The sequence below is a fragment of the Electrona antarctica genome, assembly GCF_951216825.1.
Source record: "Electrona antarctica genome assembly, chromosome: 2".
NCBI classification, from domain to species: Eukaryota; Metazoa; Chordata; class Actinopteri; order Myctophiformes; family Myctophidae; genus Electrona; species Electrona antarctica.
In genome coordinates, this window is record NC_136807.1 from 27,031,125 (window position 1) to 27,049,100 (window position 17,976).

General features: G+C 43.9%; 1 protein-coding gene across 1 annotated transcript; it reads left to right on the forward strand.

Annotated features, from left to right (window-relative positions):
* The first annotated feature begins 1,853 nt into the window (after nucleotides 1-1,853).
* On the forward strand, nucleotides 1,854-15,141 carry spata2 (spermatogenesis associated 2). Its single transcript, XM_079518719.1, has 3 exons — nucleotides 1,854-1,911; nucleotides 3,136-4,001; nucleotides 6,645-15,141. Exons 2-3 carry the CDS (start codon nucleotides 3,642-3,644, stop codon nucleotides 8,016-8,018), a joined length of 1,734 nt encoding a protein of 577 aa, XP_079374845.1. The 5' UTR covers nucleotides 1,854-1,911; nucleotides 3,136-3,641; the 3' UTR covers nucleotides 8,019-15,141.
* The last annotated feature ends 2,835 nt before the right edge of the window (nucleotides 15,142-17,976 follow it).

Genomic DNA, 17,976 nt, shown 5'->3' on the forward strand with positions numbered 1-17,976 from the left:
ATAGGTCTAGCGGACGTCTATAGAGCGTCGCAGTCCCGCCCCCTTTCATGACGACGCCAGGCCCAGGAAATGAATCACAATGCATTTTTCCCATAGACATTTCAAAAAGTATTTATTTAAAGACCTTTTAAGCGTCGTACGAAGCCAACTCGAGTCGTGACAAATCATGACAACACACACAATATTTTGGACCAAACAAATAATTACATAGAAGAAAAACAACAAAAAAAGTGTTGTAACCTGCCGTTTTTTTCTACTTTCTAATTCTTTGTTTGGCCCGAAAAATTGTGTTTGTTGTCATGATTTGTCACGACAAGAGTTGGCTTTGTCCGCGGCGTCAACGTCTTTAAATAAATACTTTCTGAAATGTCTATGAGGAAAATGAACGGAGAATCATTTCCTGGGCCCTGGTAGGGGGCGGGACTGCGACGCTCTATTGGTATAGCCTACAACAAGTATACACTATACAGGCGTTTTGTTGGATCATATAATACACGAGTGTGTACTGTACTGCTATTTATACACACACCGCTTTACCTGTGTGTGTGTGTGTGTGTGTGTGTGTGTGTGTGTGTGTGTGTGTGTGTGTGTGTGTGTGTGTGTGTGTGTGTGTGTGACATGTGTGTGTTTTGACTGATACAGTATTTTTTAACAGTTTGCAGAATTACAGTACATTCCAAGCACAACTCAATACAAAAACTGTTAACTGTGAATGGACGACACCATAAAGCATTACACTTGTTTACAAGAGGATCCACCGTTTTCAATTCATCATAACATTTACATTTGTACATATTTTAGAGAAATATACACTTCTAAAGGATGTAAAAAGGGGGAAAGGACATGTATACAGTGTGAGTGAGGCCTAAGCCATTCCAACCTGTCAAAGTGGGCAGGGGTGAGATGGGTTCGGGGGGTGGGGCCCTGCAGTAGTAGCCTGACCAGTTTGTTTTGGGAAGTCTGGAGCCTTGTTTTAAGGGCTGAGGTGCTGTGGTACCAAGAGGAGGTAGTCGAAGAAACCTTGTACGAAGGCTCCTGTTAGGGTCTTCAAGGTGTTTTTGATGACCAGTGAGGAGATCCTGTACACTACAGGATCCTGTATATGTGTGTGTGTGTGTGTGTGTGTGTGTGTGAGTGTGAGTGAGCGTGTGTGTGTGTGTGTGTGTGCTGCGCGCACGCAAATTAAGCGTATTATTTGTAACTACGTATAGGCCTAGCTACATTCTGTTTGAAGCAGAGGTTACAGTTACAGTGAGTTAACATGACACAGAATGCTGTTTAAAAATGTTAGCTTATTTTAAAGATAACGTTATCGTCCATCAGTCCAATACAGGCTATGGACCAGAGCTACTACAGCCCAATCTAAATAATAATAATAATAATAATAATAATAATAATAATGCAGTTAAAACTAAGTTACAAGTAAACAGACACTTAAATGTTATAAAACTATTGTTGATAGAAAACGTTAATGTTTTAGGTACATTAAAAAAAGTTAATTTGTGATTTTGTGTAGAACAATTCCATACATAAATGCAGTCAAAAGGCATAAAACTGTGAATATCGACGATTGAAAGAATCGATATATAATAGATACAAAACTGAATACAATAAAATAATACAATGTCACAATGCGCCAAATGTATCTCAACTCGAGCTGTTTCCGCACGTGGGCCAGCTGATGCTGATGGAACTGTCAAAAAAGTGATCGTATACTTCGCCGGACGACGGTAAAAACGACAGATCTGCAAGCTCACACATAGTGTAACAAAGGTCGATCGTGAGCTTGTAGATCGGCCATTTTTTCCGGGTCGCGCGGCACCCTCGTACGACCACGGCAAATCAACATTTGTGTGCGCACGCGCGCTGAAACGATGGGAATTTCCTAGCAGCAGAGAGAAGGAGGAAAAGGTATGTGTGTCCTGACATTAAAACAAACGAACCAGCCTTTTAATTAGCGGCAATTAAACTCATTAATATGTTAATGTAGGCCGATACGACGGACGATACAAACAGCTAAAGGTGATAAATGAATGCTATCTGTTTGGCTAGCTGAGGAGCCCCCCCAAAAAACGTTAGCCCCAGCCAGCCATCTGCGCCGAAATGGGCGTTCACTGCCTCGGCTTGCACTTGGCTTGACGGCCCCGCGGTGTGTGTAGTGTGCGTTTGTGATAACTGGATGTATGTCACTTATCGTGCATTCATAAACCATTCATAATCAACCCGCCACAAGATCAGAGACGCGTGCCACCATATCTATATAGCTGGAGCATGTACGTGGCTAGGGCTAGTAAAGCTAAAAACGGATGCTCGCTATTACGTTTGTTGGGCTAACTAACGTTACACCACAGAACAGAAGATACAGATACTGAACCCCTCCTCTCCCCTCCTGCGGTTCGAGGCGAGCCCCCCCCACCCCATGATGGATCAGTGGAGCGCACTGACTCGCTGTATACGAGAAGCAAGCGTGGTTAAATCTGGCTGGCAGTGGCACTGGCACGTATTGTTGCAAGACAGACAACGATTTATGTTGTGGTTTATGTACAGTACTGTCGTTGTCAATTAGTTCACTGACGCATTTGAGAATGAATGTAGCTGTAAGTCAAAGGGATGTTGATCATGGCGAGTGTTATAGGCATTATCATCATGTCAATAATATTGTCAATCTGCCGAACAGCATTCCAACCAGCATTCATTTTTTTTTAAATGATAGCGTTTGGGACAGATCTGTCAATATTAATATTATCTTTAGGTCACATCCCTTTTATGACGCTCTTCTTGCCAGCTTGTGCATAGATAGTGCTATGAAGAAGAGAGAATGTGCTGCTGCTTATCCATGATCTCATCTTCCACACACACACACACACACACACACACACACACACACACACACACACACACACACACACACACACACACACACACACACACACAGACACACACTCTCCCAAAATAATTGCTCTCCCTACACTGTCAAAACCAGTGAATGTTGAATTTTCTCTATTGTTGGTCGCAAATCATCCTATTCTCTCTAGTAGAAAAACATGGCATACTGTAGGATGAATAAATGCTTCATACCCCCCCCCCCCCCCCTCTCTCTGTATTGTATTTTGATGTTGTACCTTGTCATTACAGCCTTCAAGTAGGAAGAGGGCATATATCGTCGCATCAATGTGTGCAGTGACCTTGAACTCATGACGACTGCAAACATTTAGGGGTTGGAGGGGTTCGCTGCCTCCTTTCAGCTCTGAAGACACAATCCCACCTTCTTGGATCTCCTCGCTTTGTACCACGTCGTTGGCCTTTCTCTGCCTGGAAAAACAAACAAACTTGGGCTTCAAGCCAAATGCCCCCGTAAGAGCCTAGGACACCCCTGCAGGCTGCTGCTACAGAGCTACCCCAATTCAAAGTAGCAATCAGTTGAATTACACATTGTTTCAGGAGAGGATGTGCAGCTGAATAGACTTGGAAGAGTGAACACTCATTGTGAGTGTGTTTGCGTGTGCATGTGCCAGTGTGTGATGATGGCGGCAGACAACAGCACTTGAATGCGGTGTCCCGGTGTTGGGCATGGTAAAGGGGGCGAGGCTCTTTGAGAAAGGTTCCACGTGGCTGACTTGCCTGGTGCCGCCGCCGGGCGAATGGACGCCAAGTTAAAAGAAGACCTCTTCCGGAGGTATGTGGCGGCGCTGGAGAGACGTCTGGAGGACGGAGGGGGAACTACGGGGGCAGGAGGCTCTGCCCCAGAGGCGGGTGGCGGCAGAGGCAGGCATAAGGACAGCGAGGCCCTGCTGTCCACCGCCACAGGGCTGCTAGGGGCCTACCAGCCGGACCCGGGGCAGCGCTTCCGCATGGTGCGCTTCTACGAGCTGGTGGATAACTCTCTGCGTTGCCAAAGAGGTGGCAACCTCCGAGGCTTGGAGAGAGCCTTCCAAACCCTGGAGACCATCTGCACCAATCTCCTGCTCTTCCCGTGGAAGAAGGAGTTCAGATGCATAAAGGTGGGCTTGGTTTACTGCGTGACGCAGCAGAGCTGTCATGTTGTTATTCAGACCTGAAGTAATATTACAAGTTGGTAGCTTTATTCAAAATTTCAAAAAATAATGTTTTGTGTTTTCATTAGTCAATACATACAACAGCCCAATATGGTACTTACCTGTTCAGTTGCCTAAGTAGTTAGCATTCACTCACTGCCATCATTTTCATATCTAGTAGAAACTAAAGAACCAAGATTTGCTTTGCCGTGAGTGTGTTGTATAGTGATTGTTATAAAGATTATAATTCTTGTATAGTTCTACTGTAACCTCATGGTTTTATGATTATTATGATTACTGCTTGGGCTCTATTTTCCAGATCTGGGGAATGTGATGTTTATCTTATCAAATATTGATTGATAGTTAACTTGGGCACAGACACTATGTGCGAATGCAATGCAATGACCATCGCCTGCTGAGAGGTTAAATTCACATCTTGTTGTCATGCTTAATGTGGACGTGTTTGTTTGTCACACATAGGCAGTTATGCACATGTTCTTTGCCACACGCAAGTGTTAATTTGGCTTGTATAGAAGGCTTGTATAAAACTATTTAATTTGTGTATACATTACACCAAATATTGTTAAGGATACATTTGTCAATTACTCTGCCTGTCCAGGTCCAATGATTATAGTTAAACAAATATACACACTAAAGTAGCTACTAGTAGTGTCATTGGCTAGATACAGACTTGGTATCTGTCAACAGAGGAGTGCACTCAGTTTGTCTTCAAACATAACTGACACATGATTAATATGACATACGGTAGTCTTTGACAGTTTGTATCAAAGCAATCTGCTCACATTACATATGTGCATATTGATCTACAGAAATTATCAATACTGTTGACTAAAGCCTGCCGCTAAAACCTGTGGCGTTAAGGAAGACATGATGGCAACAGGGTGAGCCAAAACAAACACATTTAAACTAAAGACGTTTTTTGTTTTAATCTGAGAGGCTTGGAGTCATATTTAGCAAACAGACCTGTGGGAGGTTAGGGTGAGGGTTTGAGATAGATTGTAGTTGTAGGACTAATGACTGGTCTAACCAATGACTAGTCTAAACCAAGTATTGTCTAAACTAAGTACTGCACCCAACAGAGGTTGATGCAGAGGCATTGGCAATCTCGGAACCAATTCAGGAAAAAAATTGACCCGTCTGAAGTGAGTGGTACTGTACTGTACTGTACTGTACTGTACTGTACTGTACTGTACTGTACTGTACAATCCCTCCTTTGCCTGTGTGTGTCAGGCTGTGCAACAGTGACACTTGGTCGTGAACAAACGCTATTTCCGTGCTCGGACACAGCCAGGGACAGACCCATAGACATAGCTGTCTATAGCCACACACACAGCTGTCTATAGTAGTGGTTGCACCACTCAAAAAGGGACAAAGATCTTTCTCCCCTTTTAGTTTTTGCCTCTTGGCCGGGCACCACCTCCCCTTTCTTAGTCCACATTCTCCCGGGTGCTTCTTATTCCTAACAACACTACATGTTTAGGGCAGTGGTGCTGACAGATACTGCTTTTGACAGAATATGTCTTGAGAGATTAATGACAGAGTAACCAAACATTGAAATATTGTGGTTGTATGATGACAAATAATGGATGAGTCATAACCTTCAACTCTGGCTCTATGATTCAAGCAAGCAGAGCTACCTTAAACATCTTTTCTTAGTTTGTTTTATTTAACACTAATCCAAGTTTTATCACAGAATATATGCATGCTAAAGTTGAACTTGACACAAAACATGAAGTGAAGTGACGGGCGCTCTTATCATACATCACATCATCATACATCATCTCATTCAGGCCAATCACAATTTGTATCCTCACTTTTGTCTTCAATGTTTGTGTTTTCACAATGTTTGTAAAGCTGGCCATTCATTGTCAAAGGCATTCAATGTTTGTGTTAACACAATGTTTGTTTGTGCACAAACTCTTAAAGCTGGACATAAGAGGGGCTATACTATACTAGTGCCCCTCAAATGTGTGGGTTGAGGTTTTTTAATAAATGCCTTGCATCCACCCAAGTGGACCCGACACATTATGAGAGCTAGTCCTCACTGCCCAACCTGTACATATACCTTAATCAGCCACGTGAACCCGACCCGCAAACCAGCAACTTTCGGCCTTATCGTAGCACAATGGTCAGGACTGAATGCCAAACAGACAAATTGTTCCAAATGGTGTTCTTGCTTGTTCAATAGCAGCACAACAAAAAACCCAACACACACACACCCCTACCTCATGTTAGAAGCCTACAGTATGTGTATTCCCAGTTGTGGCACGGTCTCCTGAACGATTGCAATCACCACAACCTGCAGTTTGATTCATCATCATCACCTCCTCCTTTTGATTAAACCATGAATCCAAACCATGCATCCATCACATCTTAACACATTCATGCCATGTATTAATATTTTGAATTGCAATTGAATACAAAGAAAATACGTGTTTGCCAGTCATACTGTCCAGATACAAATCATGATGAGGTCCAATTATCTAAGACCGTCCATAAAGCATTTTAGTTGGATTTAGTTTGAACTATTAATATGACTGATTTGACCGACATCACTTACAATTGCGTAAATTAATTTATTTTTTCCAGACCTTCACCGGGCCATATGTGTATCATCTGCAATCTGCCATTTCCGATGCTGAACTCCGATCCCTCATGCGCACCATCGGCTACTCCCGCGACCACGATTCGCAGTTCCATTTGCGGGAGCACCCGGGGGGTGCTGGCCACCTCCGGCAGTTGGCGTTCGAGCTGTTCCTGGCTCAGGCAGAGTGTCGCCTGCTGGGGGAGGTGGTGGCTCTCGCCCGCGGCTCGGCCTCCGAGATGGAGGCCCTGGAGCTCCGCAGGGGCTGCAGGGATGACGCGGCCGGCTGCGCGGAGGCTCTGCGCCGGCGGGACAGCCTCGGGGCAGACATGGCCCGGCTGTCCGTGCGACCCATGGACATAGAGCGGGCTGCCGCTCACCCCCACCACCTGAGGAGAGGCAGCCGGCCGTCCAAGTCCGTGGACGTCACGGACGGCGCCGGCCACTGGCACGCCGCCGCCAGCAAGCCCGTCCTGAAGGCGTCGCTGAGCCTGAGGAAGGAGCCGCTGTTCGTGGACACGGAGGAGGAGCTAAAGGACCAGATCATCCGGCCCAGCACCTCGTCCTCCCTGTTCTCTGTGGCAGCGCCGCCCTCCTACAGCCCCGTGGCCGACTTCTTCCCCATCCAGTCCCCTCCGCCGGCCGACGCCTACTCCTCCTACCACCTGTCCTCCCTGGATGAGATCGACCTGTACACGGAAAGGGGGGGCAGCGGGGCCGGGCTGGGGGGCCGGCAGACCCCTTCCAGGCCTCCTTCCAGAGAGCCCCGGGACGCCAGGGACGGCTGGCGGCACAGCGCCCACGTGGGCAGCGTCAAGTGCCAGGGCTGCGGCCTGGGCTGCAGCTCCATGGCGTCGTGCCCGCGCTGCGACATGATCCTGTGCTCCTCGTGCCATGACGTGGACCCCTCCCCGTGCTGTGGCCTGCAGGAGTACCACCCCAAGTCCCCACGGCCCCTCGACGGCTACATCCCCGTGAAGGAGAAGCTCTCTGTGTACTCCAACACGCACTCCTACTCCCACATGCACCCACATCCGCTCACGCTGACCCACTCGCACACCCACCCCCACCCACAGATGGTGGAGAAGCCCCTCATGGCCACCAAGCTGTTTCCCAACAAGTCCGTGGCCATGGGGACGCCGCTGGGGGGCGAGCGAGCGAGCGTGGGGGGCGTGGTGGCGGGTGGGTCGCGCTGCGGCTTCTGCAACAAGCCTGGCGCGTCGCACACCTGCGTGAACTGCTCCAAGGTGTCGTGTGACTCATGCATGGGCCTGTACGCTAAGGACGTGTGCACCAGGAAGACCCCGCAGCACAGCTTTGTGCCCAACCATCAGCTCAATTTCAAGTCGGGCACCATATCCCATCTGGTGTACCGATGAATATATGTCCAACCGTTTCTTTCTCCTCCTCCTGGTCCCCCTTGTAGTTCATCTAAGAAACAAAAAAGTAGTCTTGCACTATCGCTTTAGCTCTCCTCATCCTCCTCCTTACTAAAATAACCTGGTCACTTTCCTCTTCTCCTAGGGTTGCAACATTTAATCAAACTAATTGGTTTAATTCGTTTAGCAGATCTACAAGCTCACAATGCATCACTGTTGTACGTACAAGTGTCAAATTGGTCTTACGAGGTTAATCAGACCAATCGATTTAGTTAAAAATAAGACTTAAAATATATTTAATGTTGATTTGTTGATTTATATTTTTAATACAAAATTTGCGTCTTGATTATTTGATTTATCGAAAACATAACTGATATAAGAATCGCTAAGAAGATACTCAATAGTTGCAACCCTCTCTCTCTCTCCCTCCTCCCTCTCTCTCTCCCTCCTCCCCCTCTCTCCAGCCTCCCACTTCCTGAACTTTGTACCTTCTCTCTGGCTATCAGATGTAAGGCCCTGGAATGGAACGTGAACACACACACACACACACACACACACACACACACACACACACACACACACACACACACACACACACACAGCCCCAGAGAGCCATATTATGGTGTGTGTCCATCTTGCTCTCCCTCTCTGCCTTGTTAGAGTTCAGGCCTTTTTATCTATTCCTCCTTCTCCTGTTTACCTCGCTAAACCTTGCTCTGGAGTAGTCATGTGATCGTTGTAGCTCCACTCCCTCCTCCTCCTCGAAACATTGTCCTGCTCAAAGGGAAAAAACGAAGAAAAGAGTGCTTGATTCATTTAACGGAATAATGAAATCCGTCCAAATGGAACATAAATACTTTTTTGCCTAACTTCTCAATCTCAGCTACAAATTCCTCTAATATATAAATATACATATATGTGTAGAGAAGACCTCTGGAACTTGCATTGTGACAAAAGGAGCTCTTTTAAAACTTGAAAGAATAGAACAAAAAGAAACAGTGGGGCCCGGCGGCTGGGACAAAGCAGTACATTTACACTGGAAGTCCATAGTATATATTTTTCCTATTCTCTAGAACAACGTGAGACTGTTATCTGGGCATGGGGTGTCTGGATGTGATGATGACGTGTCCGTGGGGCTGGGGCGGGTATTATTACAAAGGGATCTATCGAGACAATGGGACCAGGTGGTCTACTTCACTGGATCCTCAGCGGTCTGGTCCTGGGGAATACCAAGGGGTCTCTGAATGCCAAGGGCAATCCTTATGAGTCAGTAACTCAAGAGAGTGTACAAACGGAGCGGGTCCTTTTGGTTCCATTCGTACGCTCTCTTAACCGTCTTGCCGCCAGCATTAAATCGCGCATTGCCAAGGTTTTATCGCGCGCAACACTTATTTTGAATAGCCAAATATCCGTAACCGCATGTTGCAATGACAATATGCTGTGTGTGCCTGTCTAGTGTCTTGACAGGTTGTTTTTCTCTCGCTCGATGCAGAAAAAACCCGACCGCGAGTATCACAGCGCCTGCTGTCGGCCGTTGAAAAACCTTGTTTTCACCAGAAACTACATTCATTGTGCCAATTTGGAGATACAGGCATTTGAACGCGGACCATTGAATGCAAGTGAATGCGCGCGCATCTTAAAAATGGCCGCGGCCACTGTCCCACTTGGACTGTTGTGCTAACTAACGGTGGCTAACGATACTATCGGATCAAAACATGGATTAAAGAATATAAACCCCTGGATAATGTAGCTACGTTTCTGGCAGGCTAGACGATTCATTTAACACCGTTTTCTACGGTTCTGGCGCACTGCGTGTTAAGTTAAGCCAACTGCAGAATTTTACAGTGTAGATTTAGTTCGAAGGTAAAATATGCTTCCGTTACGGTTCATTTGGTTCCATTCGTACACTCTCAGAGTTAAAGACCCTCAAGGGTCCATTTGGACCCATGGTGAGCCCCCGGACCATATGTTGAGAAACGGTGGTCTATTAAAAAATATAATGCCTTGTAAATTAACCCTCAAATGTCTGGTTATATGGCTGAGATTTTTTAAACGCTGCTGTTAAGACTTTGTGGACAGTGGGGATGTGTTGTTGAGCTAACGCACCGGTAAATTACCTGTTTATTTTTTTTTTGGTCTATTATTATAAACCCCTCTCCTCCTTTCCTACATTCCGTTCCTACAGACAAACCTCCACAGTCCAAGACGTAGAATCCCCTGGCCTGAGTGACCTCACAGTCATCAGCGCTCCAGTAGGGATGCAACAGTTCTCCGTTTAAGCTCGACTCGTACTTCATCACGCGACGCGTCTTGCAGTGAGAACTGCCTGCGGTTCTCGGTCGATCTCGCCGCACGACAGAGCATAAATCGGGCATTCATAAAACGTATGGTTCACTGTACATGGTTCAATATGCACTTGGGAATTGCAGATGATGTTCTTTTTTGCTATAAAACGTTGCATTACTTGACACGTGTTTATTGCTGCTGAATTGGCACTGCCAACAACCCCCTCCCTCCTGCCCTCCATGACTAAATCCAACAGGGATGCTCATGATTAATAACTGATTTACAAGCATCTCGATATGTTTTGAGCTTGTAGAGCGTGACAAGCGTCTATGTTCTGCGATGACACTGTCGGATGAATACATTAATACACAAACTCCATATTTTTTCTTTTTTTCTCCGTAAATTGATGCCATACTTAAGCATACTACAGCATCACACAAAAGCATCAAAAGTAGCAGATCTGCAAACTCGAAATGCTGTGGGAAGCGACGCATTTTGATTGTGTCTAACAGTTTTGGACATACGTTTTCACCCAACAGCGACGATATCATGACGGGTGTTGTCATACGGACTCAACTCGTTCTAAACGCAACTCGTTCAAAAATAATTGTTTAATCCCCCTCACCTGTCCTGGTTTCCAGCCTGATTCGCTGCGTTCCACAAATTTGTTTGTCACTTCGACAAACAAATTCACGGAAATTCACTGGAAACTGTTGCATCCCTTTTACCCAATCAGTGACTCAGGTGGAGTCACAAGTAATCTCAAGCTCGCTGCAAAGTGTCAAATCATTGTAGTTATCTACTTTCGACAAGTTGTTTGGGTTTTAAACGGCATTAACCACTTAAACCCTATATTACTAATTGACCAGGGGTAGCCTAGGGCTCTGTCTGTCCATGGATGCCTCTTCCACCACCTCTCTTCAGTGAAAAGACATTTGTAGAGATCCGCCGAGGAGGTGCTCTCTGATTGATTCCATTGTTTTCTTCCATGCAGCAGCAGCAATCTCTTTGACTTGTGTGCTGCTGCGTGTCTGGCTTTGACCAAGTTATTCTCCCGTTATCTTGCTGGGTTTTCCTTGACAGAAAACCAGAGACGTTTTCTGTGGCGTCGGTGATGAAGTCCACTTTCTCAATGTAGTCCGGATTAGCCTCAGATTTCTGAAAAGGCACCTCTGTATTTCCATGTGGAATAGAGGAAATTATGCAGCTCGGTGACGTTGCATTGCAACTGAGGCTGTGAGCTGCATAATTCCCTCAGTAAGCTTGTAGTTTGTACATTGGCTATTTTCACCAAATGTTTGCCTATTTTACATTGAATGTTCGGCTATGCATTGCTGCCATGCCAGGAATAGGCATGTTAGGGTTCATGTGGTTAAGGCCTGTACTCTTGACAAAGTTTGTCTGTTTACCTCAAACGGCTTCATCTTGATTACCCATTTTGACAGCCACGGTTTTAAACTACTCCTGGACAACTATAGAAGAATTGTATCTTATTGCATTACTCCTCATTGCAACACACTATACAGTACCTTAACTAGACATTACATGTACTCCAAAGTAAACTACTGAGAAGTTGATTCAGTCGGTTGTAAATTCTTGCATTATGCACCTGCAAGTGTAAGTGATTAAATCTCTGGAAATACGTTATAAGTGTACGTCTCAGCATGGACTAGTTTTTAGGCTGTAAAGTTAATGCCATTTTTAACATAAATGTCACATTTCCAAACGTAACATTTCACGCCGTAGATTCCTGACATTGCCTAGCTAGTAGCTAGTAGCTAGTAGCTACCTTGTGGGTGAATAATAATTCCATCTCACAGATGCTATAATGGTCTTGGCAGGAAGTTGCCCGAGGGCAGACAATGTGTCATGATCATTATTTTAAGGGATTGTTTCTGTTGGCATCTACAATAATAATTATTATAATAAATTGTAATTTTGACATACATTTCTCACAGTAAAAAAAAAAACGAGGTGAGAAATTACGAGGTTCCTGGTAATATCTCTCCACATAGCTTTTTAAAGGGTCCTCATAATAAGGCACGGTTTCTCTATGTGTTGACTAACATTTTAGAACCGTTATGTTTTTTTTTACTTTTCTTTCCTTCAAATAGCAAGTGAATCTAGGCAAATAAGTTCAAATTAATTAATATTGGATCGGATTTGCATGTATAGTTAAGGGGGAGTAATGCAATATACCACATAGTCCATTGTCATCAAGAGCTAATTTTAAATCACAATTCTTTAATAAAGATTCATTTTCTTTTCTTTTTTAACAGATCATGGGTTGTAGGTTTGATCTGGAAAAATATAATCTTTCAATGCCTTAAGCTTGTTCCAACTGTCTTATCCAGGAGGTATTGTCTTATTTGTTTAATGTTTCAAGCTATGGGTTGAACACTACCATGTATTTTTCTTTACTGAGCGCTCACATTTCCAATGTACTCCTGGTTACATGCACTGATTACATATAATGCCCCGTGATAGTTACAGATGGATTACCTACCACACAGGTTTTATTTGGTAAAGTTAACAATTCTGCTGTTATTTAGGGATCATAAGTGTATGCCTCGATTTGCGGTTTGATATGTTTTCAGTTTATTTTCTTTACCTTATTCCTTCAAAACTAGGTTGAGTTGCTTTGTATAGCAAGTGCTCATAAGTAGGGATGGGATGATAATAATTCATGAAATTGTCCTCTGCCGTACACTGGGATCAATTAGCTTTTGCCAAGCTGAAAACAGTATCCGGTACCACTTACACCCTCTATATTTAGTAAAGATGAACCTGTAAAGAGCACACTTGGTATCTCTTAAACAAAAATAGCTGATCTAAATGCTGACAACACGTCAACTCGTGACACGTTAGCTTGTAGATCGGCTATTTTTGGCTTCCCGTTGGGGTGCAAGTAGTAAACAAATTGCCATTTTAAAGCATATTTTGATTATATCGTTAATCACAATTATTTTGGCCACAATAACCGTGACTTGAAATGTTAATTTGTCCCATCCCTAATGGAGTGTAAGACACTAAGTAGTTCATTTAATTTAATGGTCTGTGAGATCAATTTTAGACAAGACCAACTGGAATACTGCAAATGTCTCGAGTGACCTTAGGGAGTTGTGCAATTATTTTGTCTTTTCTTTTTTATATGAAGAAGCTTTTCTGAAATGGCGTGTATAAGTATAAATATCGATATTTTACCTGCTCAGTTGTGTTCTTAGCAATTCATACCAGCAATGACGATGATTTTTTGAAGTACAAATTGAGCCATATTTCAAAAATGATCATATTGCCAAATGAAGAACAGAACAGTTCCAATTGGAATAGACAACATAATATTGTTGTCCGCCTGAATGAGCAGTTGATGTAATGTAATACCAGTATGAGAAATCAAAGTCTAGCCCAATCTAGTCTAATTTTAGCCTGGTTCCAGTAGCTCTTTAAAAACATTGGAATTAGAAAAAAGTCTTGAACCTTCCTGCATATCACAGAACAACGATATATGGCTAGGGACAATGGCTGTGCTCATTGTGTATCAACGGACCGAGTGTGTGTGTGTGTGTGTGTGTGCGTGCCTGTGTGCGTAGGCTATATGACAAAGGGCTAAACAGTCTCTGTGGCTGCTGCTAAATTTGTGGGCATTTGTCTATCTTTTTGTGATCGATTGACTCGTCATAGGCATGGGACAACGGGAAATATATAGGAGATGAAGGTTGGAACAACATCTTTTGTTTTCTTTTTGCCTCATGCAATATATTGAGCCATTTGAACATAATCATTTTTGTTCTTGTTTTACCCATTCCAAACATTGCTCAAGTAATTGTGGAATAACTGGTTGGTTACTCCCTTTCTTTGACCCCTTTGTGTGGTTATATTACTGGTATTAACAGTGGTGGTTGTAGTATGTGATTCCTGCCCTCCCCAAAGCTCCTAAACTACCCCCCCCCCCCCCCCCCCCCCCCAAAATTCACAGTTTTATTGGCATGCTCTGTACAAGGCTCCAAATCCCCCCCATAACCCCCCCCCCCCCCCCTTGCTTAATTTATGCTCTTATCGTATGGTGCCGTCGATGCCTTGAGAACTAATCAGTTCTCTTCGGCCCACGACGGCACCATTATGACACAATCTAAATCAGACTTAAAGCGCAATGACAACTTGGGGCAAGGGTTCCCATACTTTTCAGGCCGCGACCCCCCCCCCCCCCCCCCCCCAAACATTTAGTTTGACTCTGTTTCACAGATGAATATTGTGACAATAGGCGAACTAGAAGCTTGTAAATCGTCTATTTTCACAATGCTTGCCTCTTTCCTACGGAATATTTGACAATTTGGCCAAATTGATATTAAACGGGTCTTAAAAGTCATACATCTTTTACAAATGAGCAAATACCCTGTATACACTTCTACTGTTTTGTTTACTGTTGAGTGAGAAAACAATGTTGCACATTAAGCTAATCATCTGGGCACCCCCACAAAATCATTTGGGGACCCCCAGTTTGGGAACCACTGGACTATTCTATTCAACCCAAACACTTGTCATGTTGCGCTTTAAACTTGTTGTCCTTCACACTCCTCCCCCTCCTCCTCCATCCTGGTACTGAGGATCATTGCACAATGTCTGTGTGAAGGGAGGATAGAGACCCCTACGATCAAAATCTGGGCATACAGGGGGTCGGGGAGGGAGGAGGGGTAGCCAAAATTGTGAGTGAAATGAAATAAAAACGACTAAAATAAAAACAAATATATATATATATATATAAATATCTCTATATATATTGAAACGTAAATGAGATTTTATAAAATAAATTTCAAGAATAAAATTCTGAAAAAAAGAAACATGTTGGGTCATTTTCAATGTTTTGTTGTAATCACTTGAACCAACCCTATTTGGGGCATGTCATAATAGGCAAACTGGCGCATCTACAAGTGGGAGCTTGTAGATCAGCATCAGCATCTTCGGCAAATACATTTTTGGTGTATTGGGGAAGAAAGGAGGGGACGAGGATGGAGCCCTGGGGGTCACCAATAGTACTACAGCTCCTCAAAAAAATAGAATATCATGCAAAAGTTAATTTTCTTCCGTAATATAATTAAAAAAGGAAAACTTTAATATATTCTCAATTCATTGTGCACAACGTATAAAGTATTTAAAACCTTGTTTTGTTTTAATCTGGATAATTATGGCATACAGCTCATGCAAATCTAAAAATCCTAAAATAGGAGCTGGTGGTTAATTCAGCTATTTGTGGGTACTCCTTGCATCTGCCACATGACTGAACACAACTAGATTGCCATCTATATCGGTGCTTCTCAACATGTTTCAAGTCAAGGACCCCTAAATTGATTTGTAGCCTATTTGGTCGCGGAACCAAATCGAAAAATTTCTGTGCCAGGTACCACCACAACAAGAAAAAGAAAAAAGAGACAATTTCTAATACTTTAAAGATTTTTCAAAGATAGCAGATGTACAAGAGCTGTGCTGTGTGTCTGCTGTCTTTGAATAGCCAACGTAAAGTGGTTAAAATGATTGTGATGCTGTATTCCTTGTACGACCAGCAGATGGCGGCAGCTACCTAGCTATATAGAATGAACAGAGTTTTGTTATACCAAACCAGTTGACTTGATGAGGTGTTGGAACTGCATTTGAAATGAACATGGTGTAATGGTCATATAATCACAATGGTCCCCCATAGTTAAAGGGAGGGGTCCACTAGACTAGAGCACTGGTTCCCTAACACTGGGTCGGCCTCCTCGGGACTTGTGGGTCACAGACAATTTCTTTATGGGTCCCTTTATTTTTTTGTTTCATACATTTTGTTCAAAAAATATTCCCAAAAAGGCAAAAAAACCCCCCCAAATTCAAAGATTATTTTCAGTAATTTCCCAAAAAATCAAAGACATTCCATTAACTCTCGCGCAGTGCTGTGAGCTTGTAGTTCGGCTATTTTCACAAGGTTGGGTCCTGGGCTGATATGTTGTGAGCATGATCATGACATAGATGTGATATTTTCATCTCAAGACACCGATGGAGTAGCCCATACATTAACCATTAGGCCTATAATAGGTGGGGAAATGGGGGTCAGGGGTGAATTCAGGAGCATCATGTTTTGCTCCCTCCGTATACACACTGCATTGGGTTGGCAGTATACTATAGCCTCTAATACTGTTCTCCCATGATACAGGCCATACATCTAGTGAGAAAGAGAGGGTGTCGCTCCCTCACGTGTATGGGACAGTGAGGCAGCCCCTCTGCCAGGCACAGCCAGAGTAGTGTATATTTAGCTCAGGAGGATAAAAGTGGGACCACGGCATGGTAAATAATATGGACCCAGATCAAAGCAAAACCTTTGTATATGCCAGGGGTTCTCAACCCGTGGGTCGCGACCCCTCGGGGGGTCGCCAAATTATTTTGGGGGGTCCCCAAAATATTTAAAAAAAAAAAAAAAAGATTTATTTTTAAATTTTATTTTCACGATTTTTCAAAAATAGCAGACCTACAAGTTCATAGCGCGCCACTCGGTGGCGCGCTATGAGCTTGTAGATCTGCTATTTTTAAATAGCTAAATTTTAACAATGCTTAAAACACCAAAAGGGGTTCCCGCCCAAAATGGTTTAAGGTTATTGTAGCAGTCAATTTATATTGGGGGGCGGGGCGGGGGTCCCGAGACGTTGCCAAAGCATTTTCGGGGGTCCCCGGCCAAAAACGTTGAGAACCCCTGGTATATGCTATCTAGGCTTGGAAAGCCACAGTGTGTCCTACTATTTAGATGCACTAGATGCACATGGGGTTATTTGTTGGGTGCCCTACTACACATAGCTATGATGTAATATGAGAGATGCAGCATGTTTATCTTGTGTCATTAAGATAATCATTTATAGAAATGGGAAGGGGAGGAGGAATACACTGACACGACTGAATAAACACCCCAAATCATTAGTTTTGGCTTGTATTGCCAGCAGGCACAAAGGGGAATTGGAGTTGCACCTTTGCAACAGATTATATAAACAGCTCTCCATTTCTGGCATTTCAGGGACAGTATTAAGAGTCTTGGACCAGTGCCTGGGCTGCTGAAAAGACAAAGATACTGTAGGTACAGTGTTAGGCTCAGAAATGCAGTGAATCTGGTGAGTGAACGGTTCAATGCAGGGTTCCTGTGCGTGCGTGCGTGCGTGCGTGCGTGCGTGCGTGCGTGCGTGCGTGCGTGCGACGTCATGTTGTAGCCAGAACGTCCTTTCCCTCAAACTGGAAGAATAATACCTTCCCAATAAAAGCCTTGATGCAGCGTAGTTTCGCTGATTTCTAAAATATGAATGTGAGTGTATTTTCCAGAGACTATTTAGCGTCTGTATACCTTTGTTATCCCACAGGGAAATTCCATTCTCATCGCAGGCTACGAGAGAGCGAGTCACGCTTTTATTGGGAAGGTATATTTCTTCCGGTTTGAGGGAAAGGAAGTTCTGGTTTGAGGGTTCCGGCCTGATGACTACAAAACAATGACTAGAACATGACGTAAGATATCATCTGCTCCCGACCGGATCATAAACCCAAAAAGGAATGCTACCCAGGCTACTATACAGATAAAATATTGGAAGGTTTATCGTTGTCAATTAATACAATAACGTCAAACTCACCAACATTGGGCACGGTGGCACAGTTGGTAGTGCTGTCG

Coding starts and splice junctions, on each gene's coding strand:
- spata2 (XM_079518719.1), top strand. CDS start 3,642: ATGGACGCCAAGTTAAAAGAAGACCTCTTCCGGAGGTATGTGGCGGCG. Junction 4,002..6,644: donor AGGAGTTCAGATGCATAAAG/GTGGGCTTGGTT, acceptor TATTTTTTCCAG/ACCTTCACCGGGCCATATGT.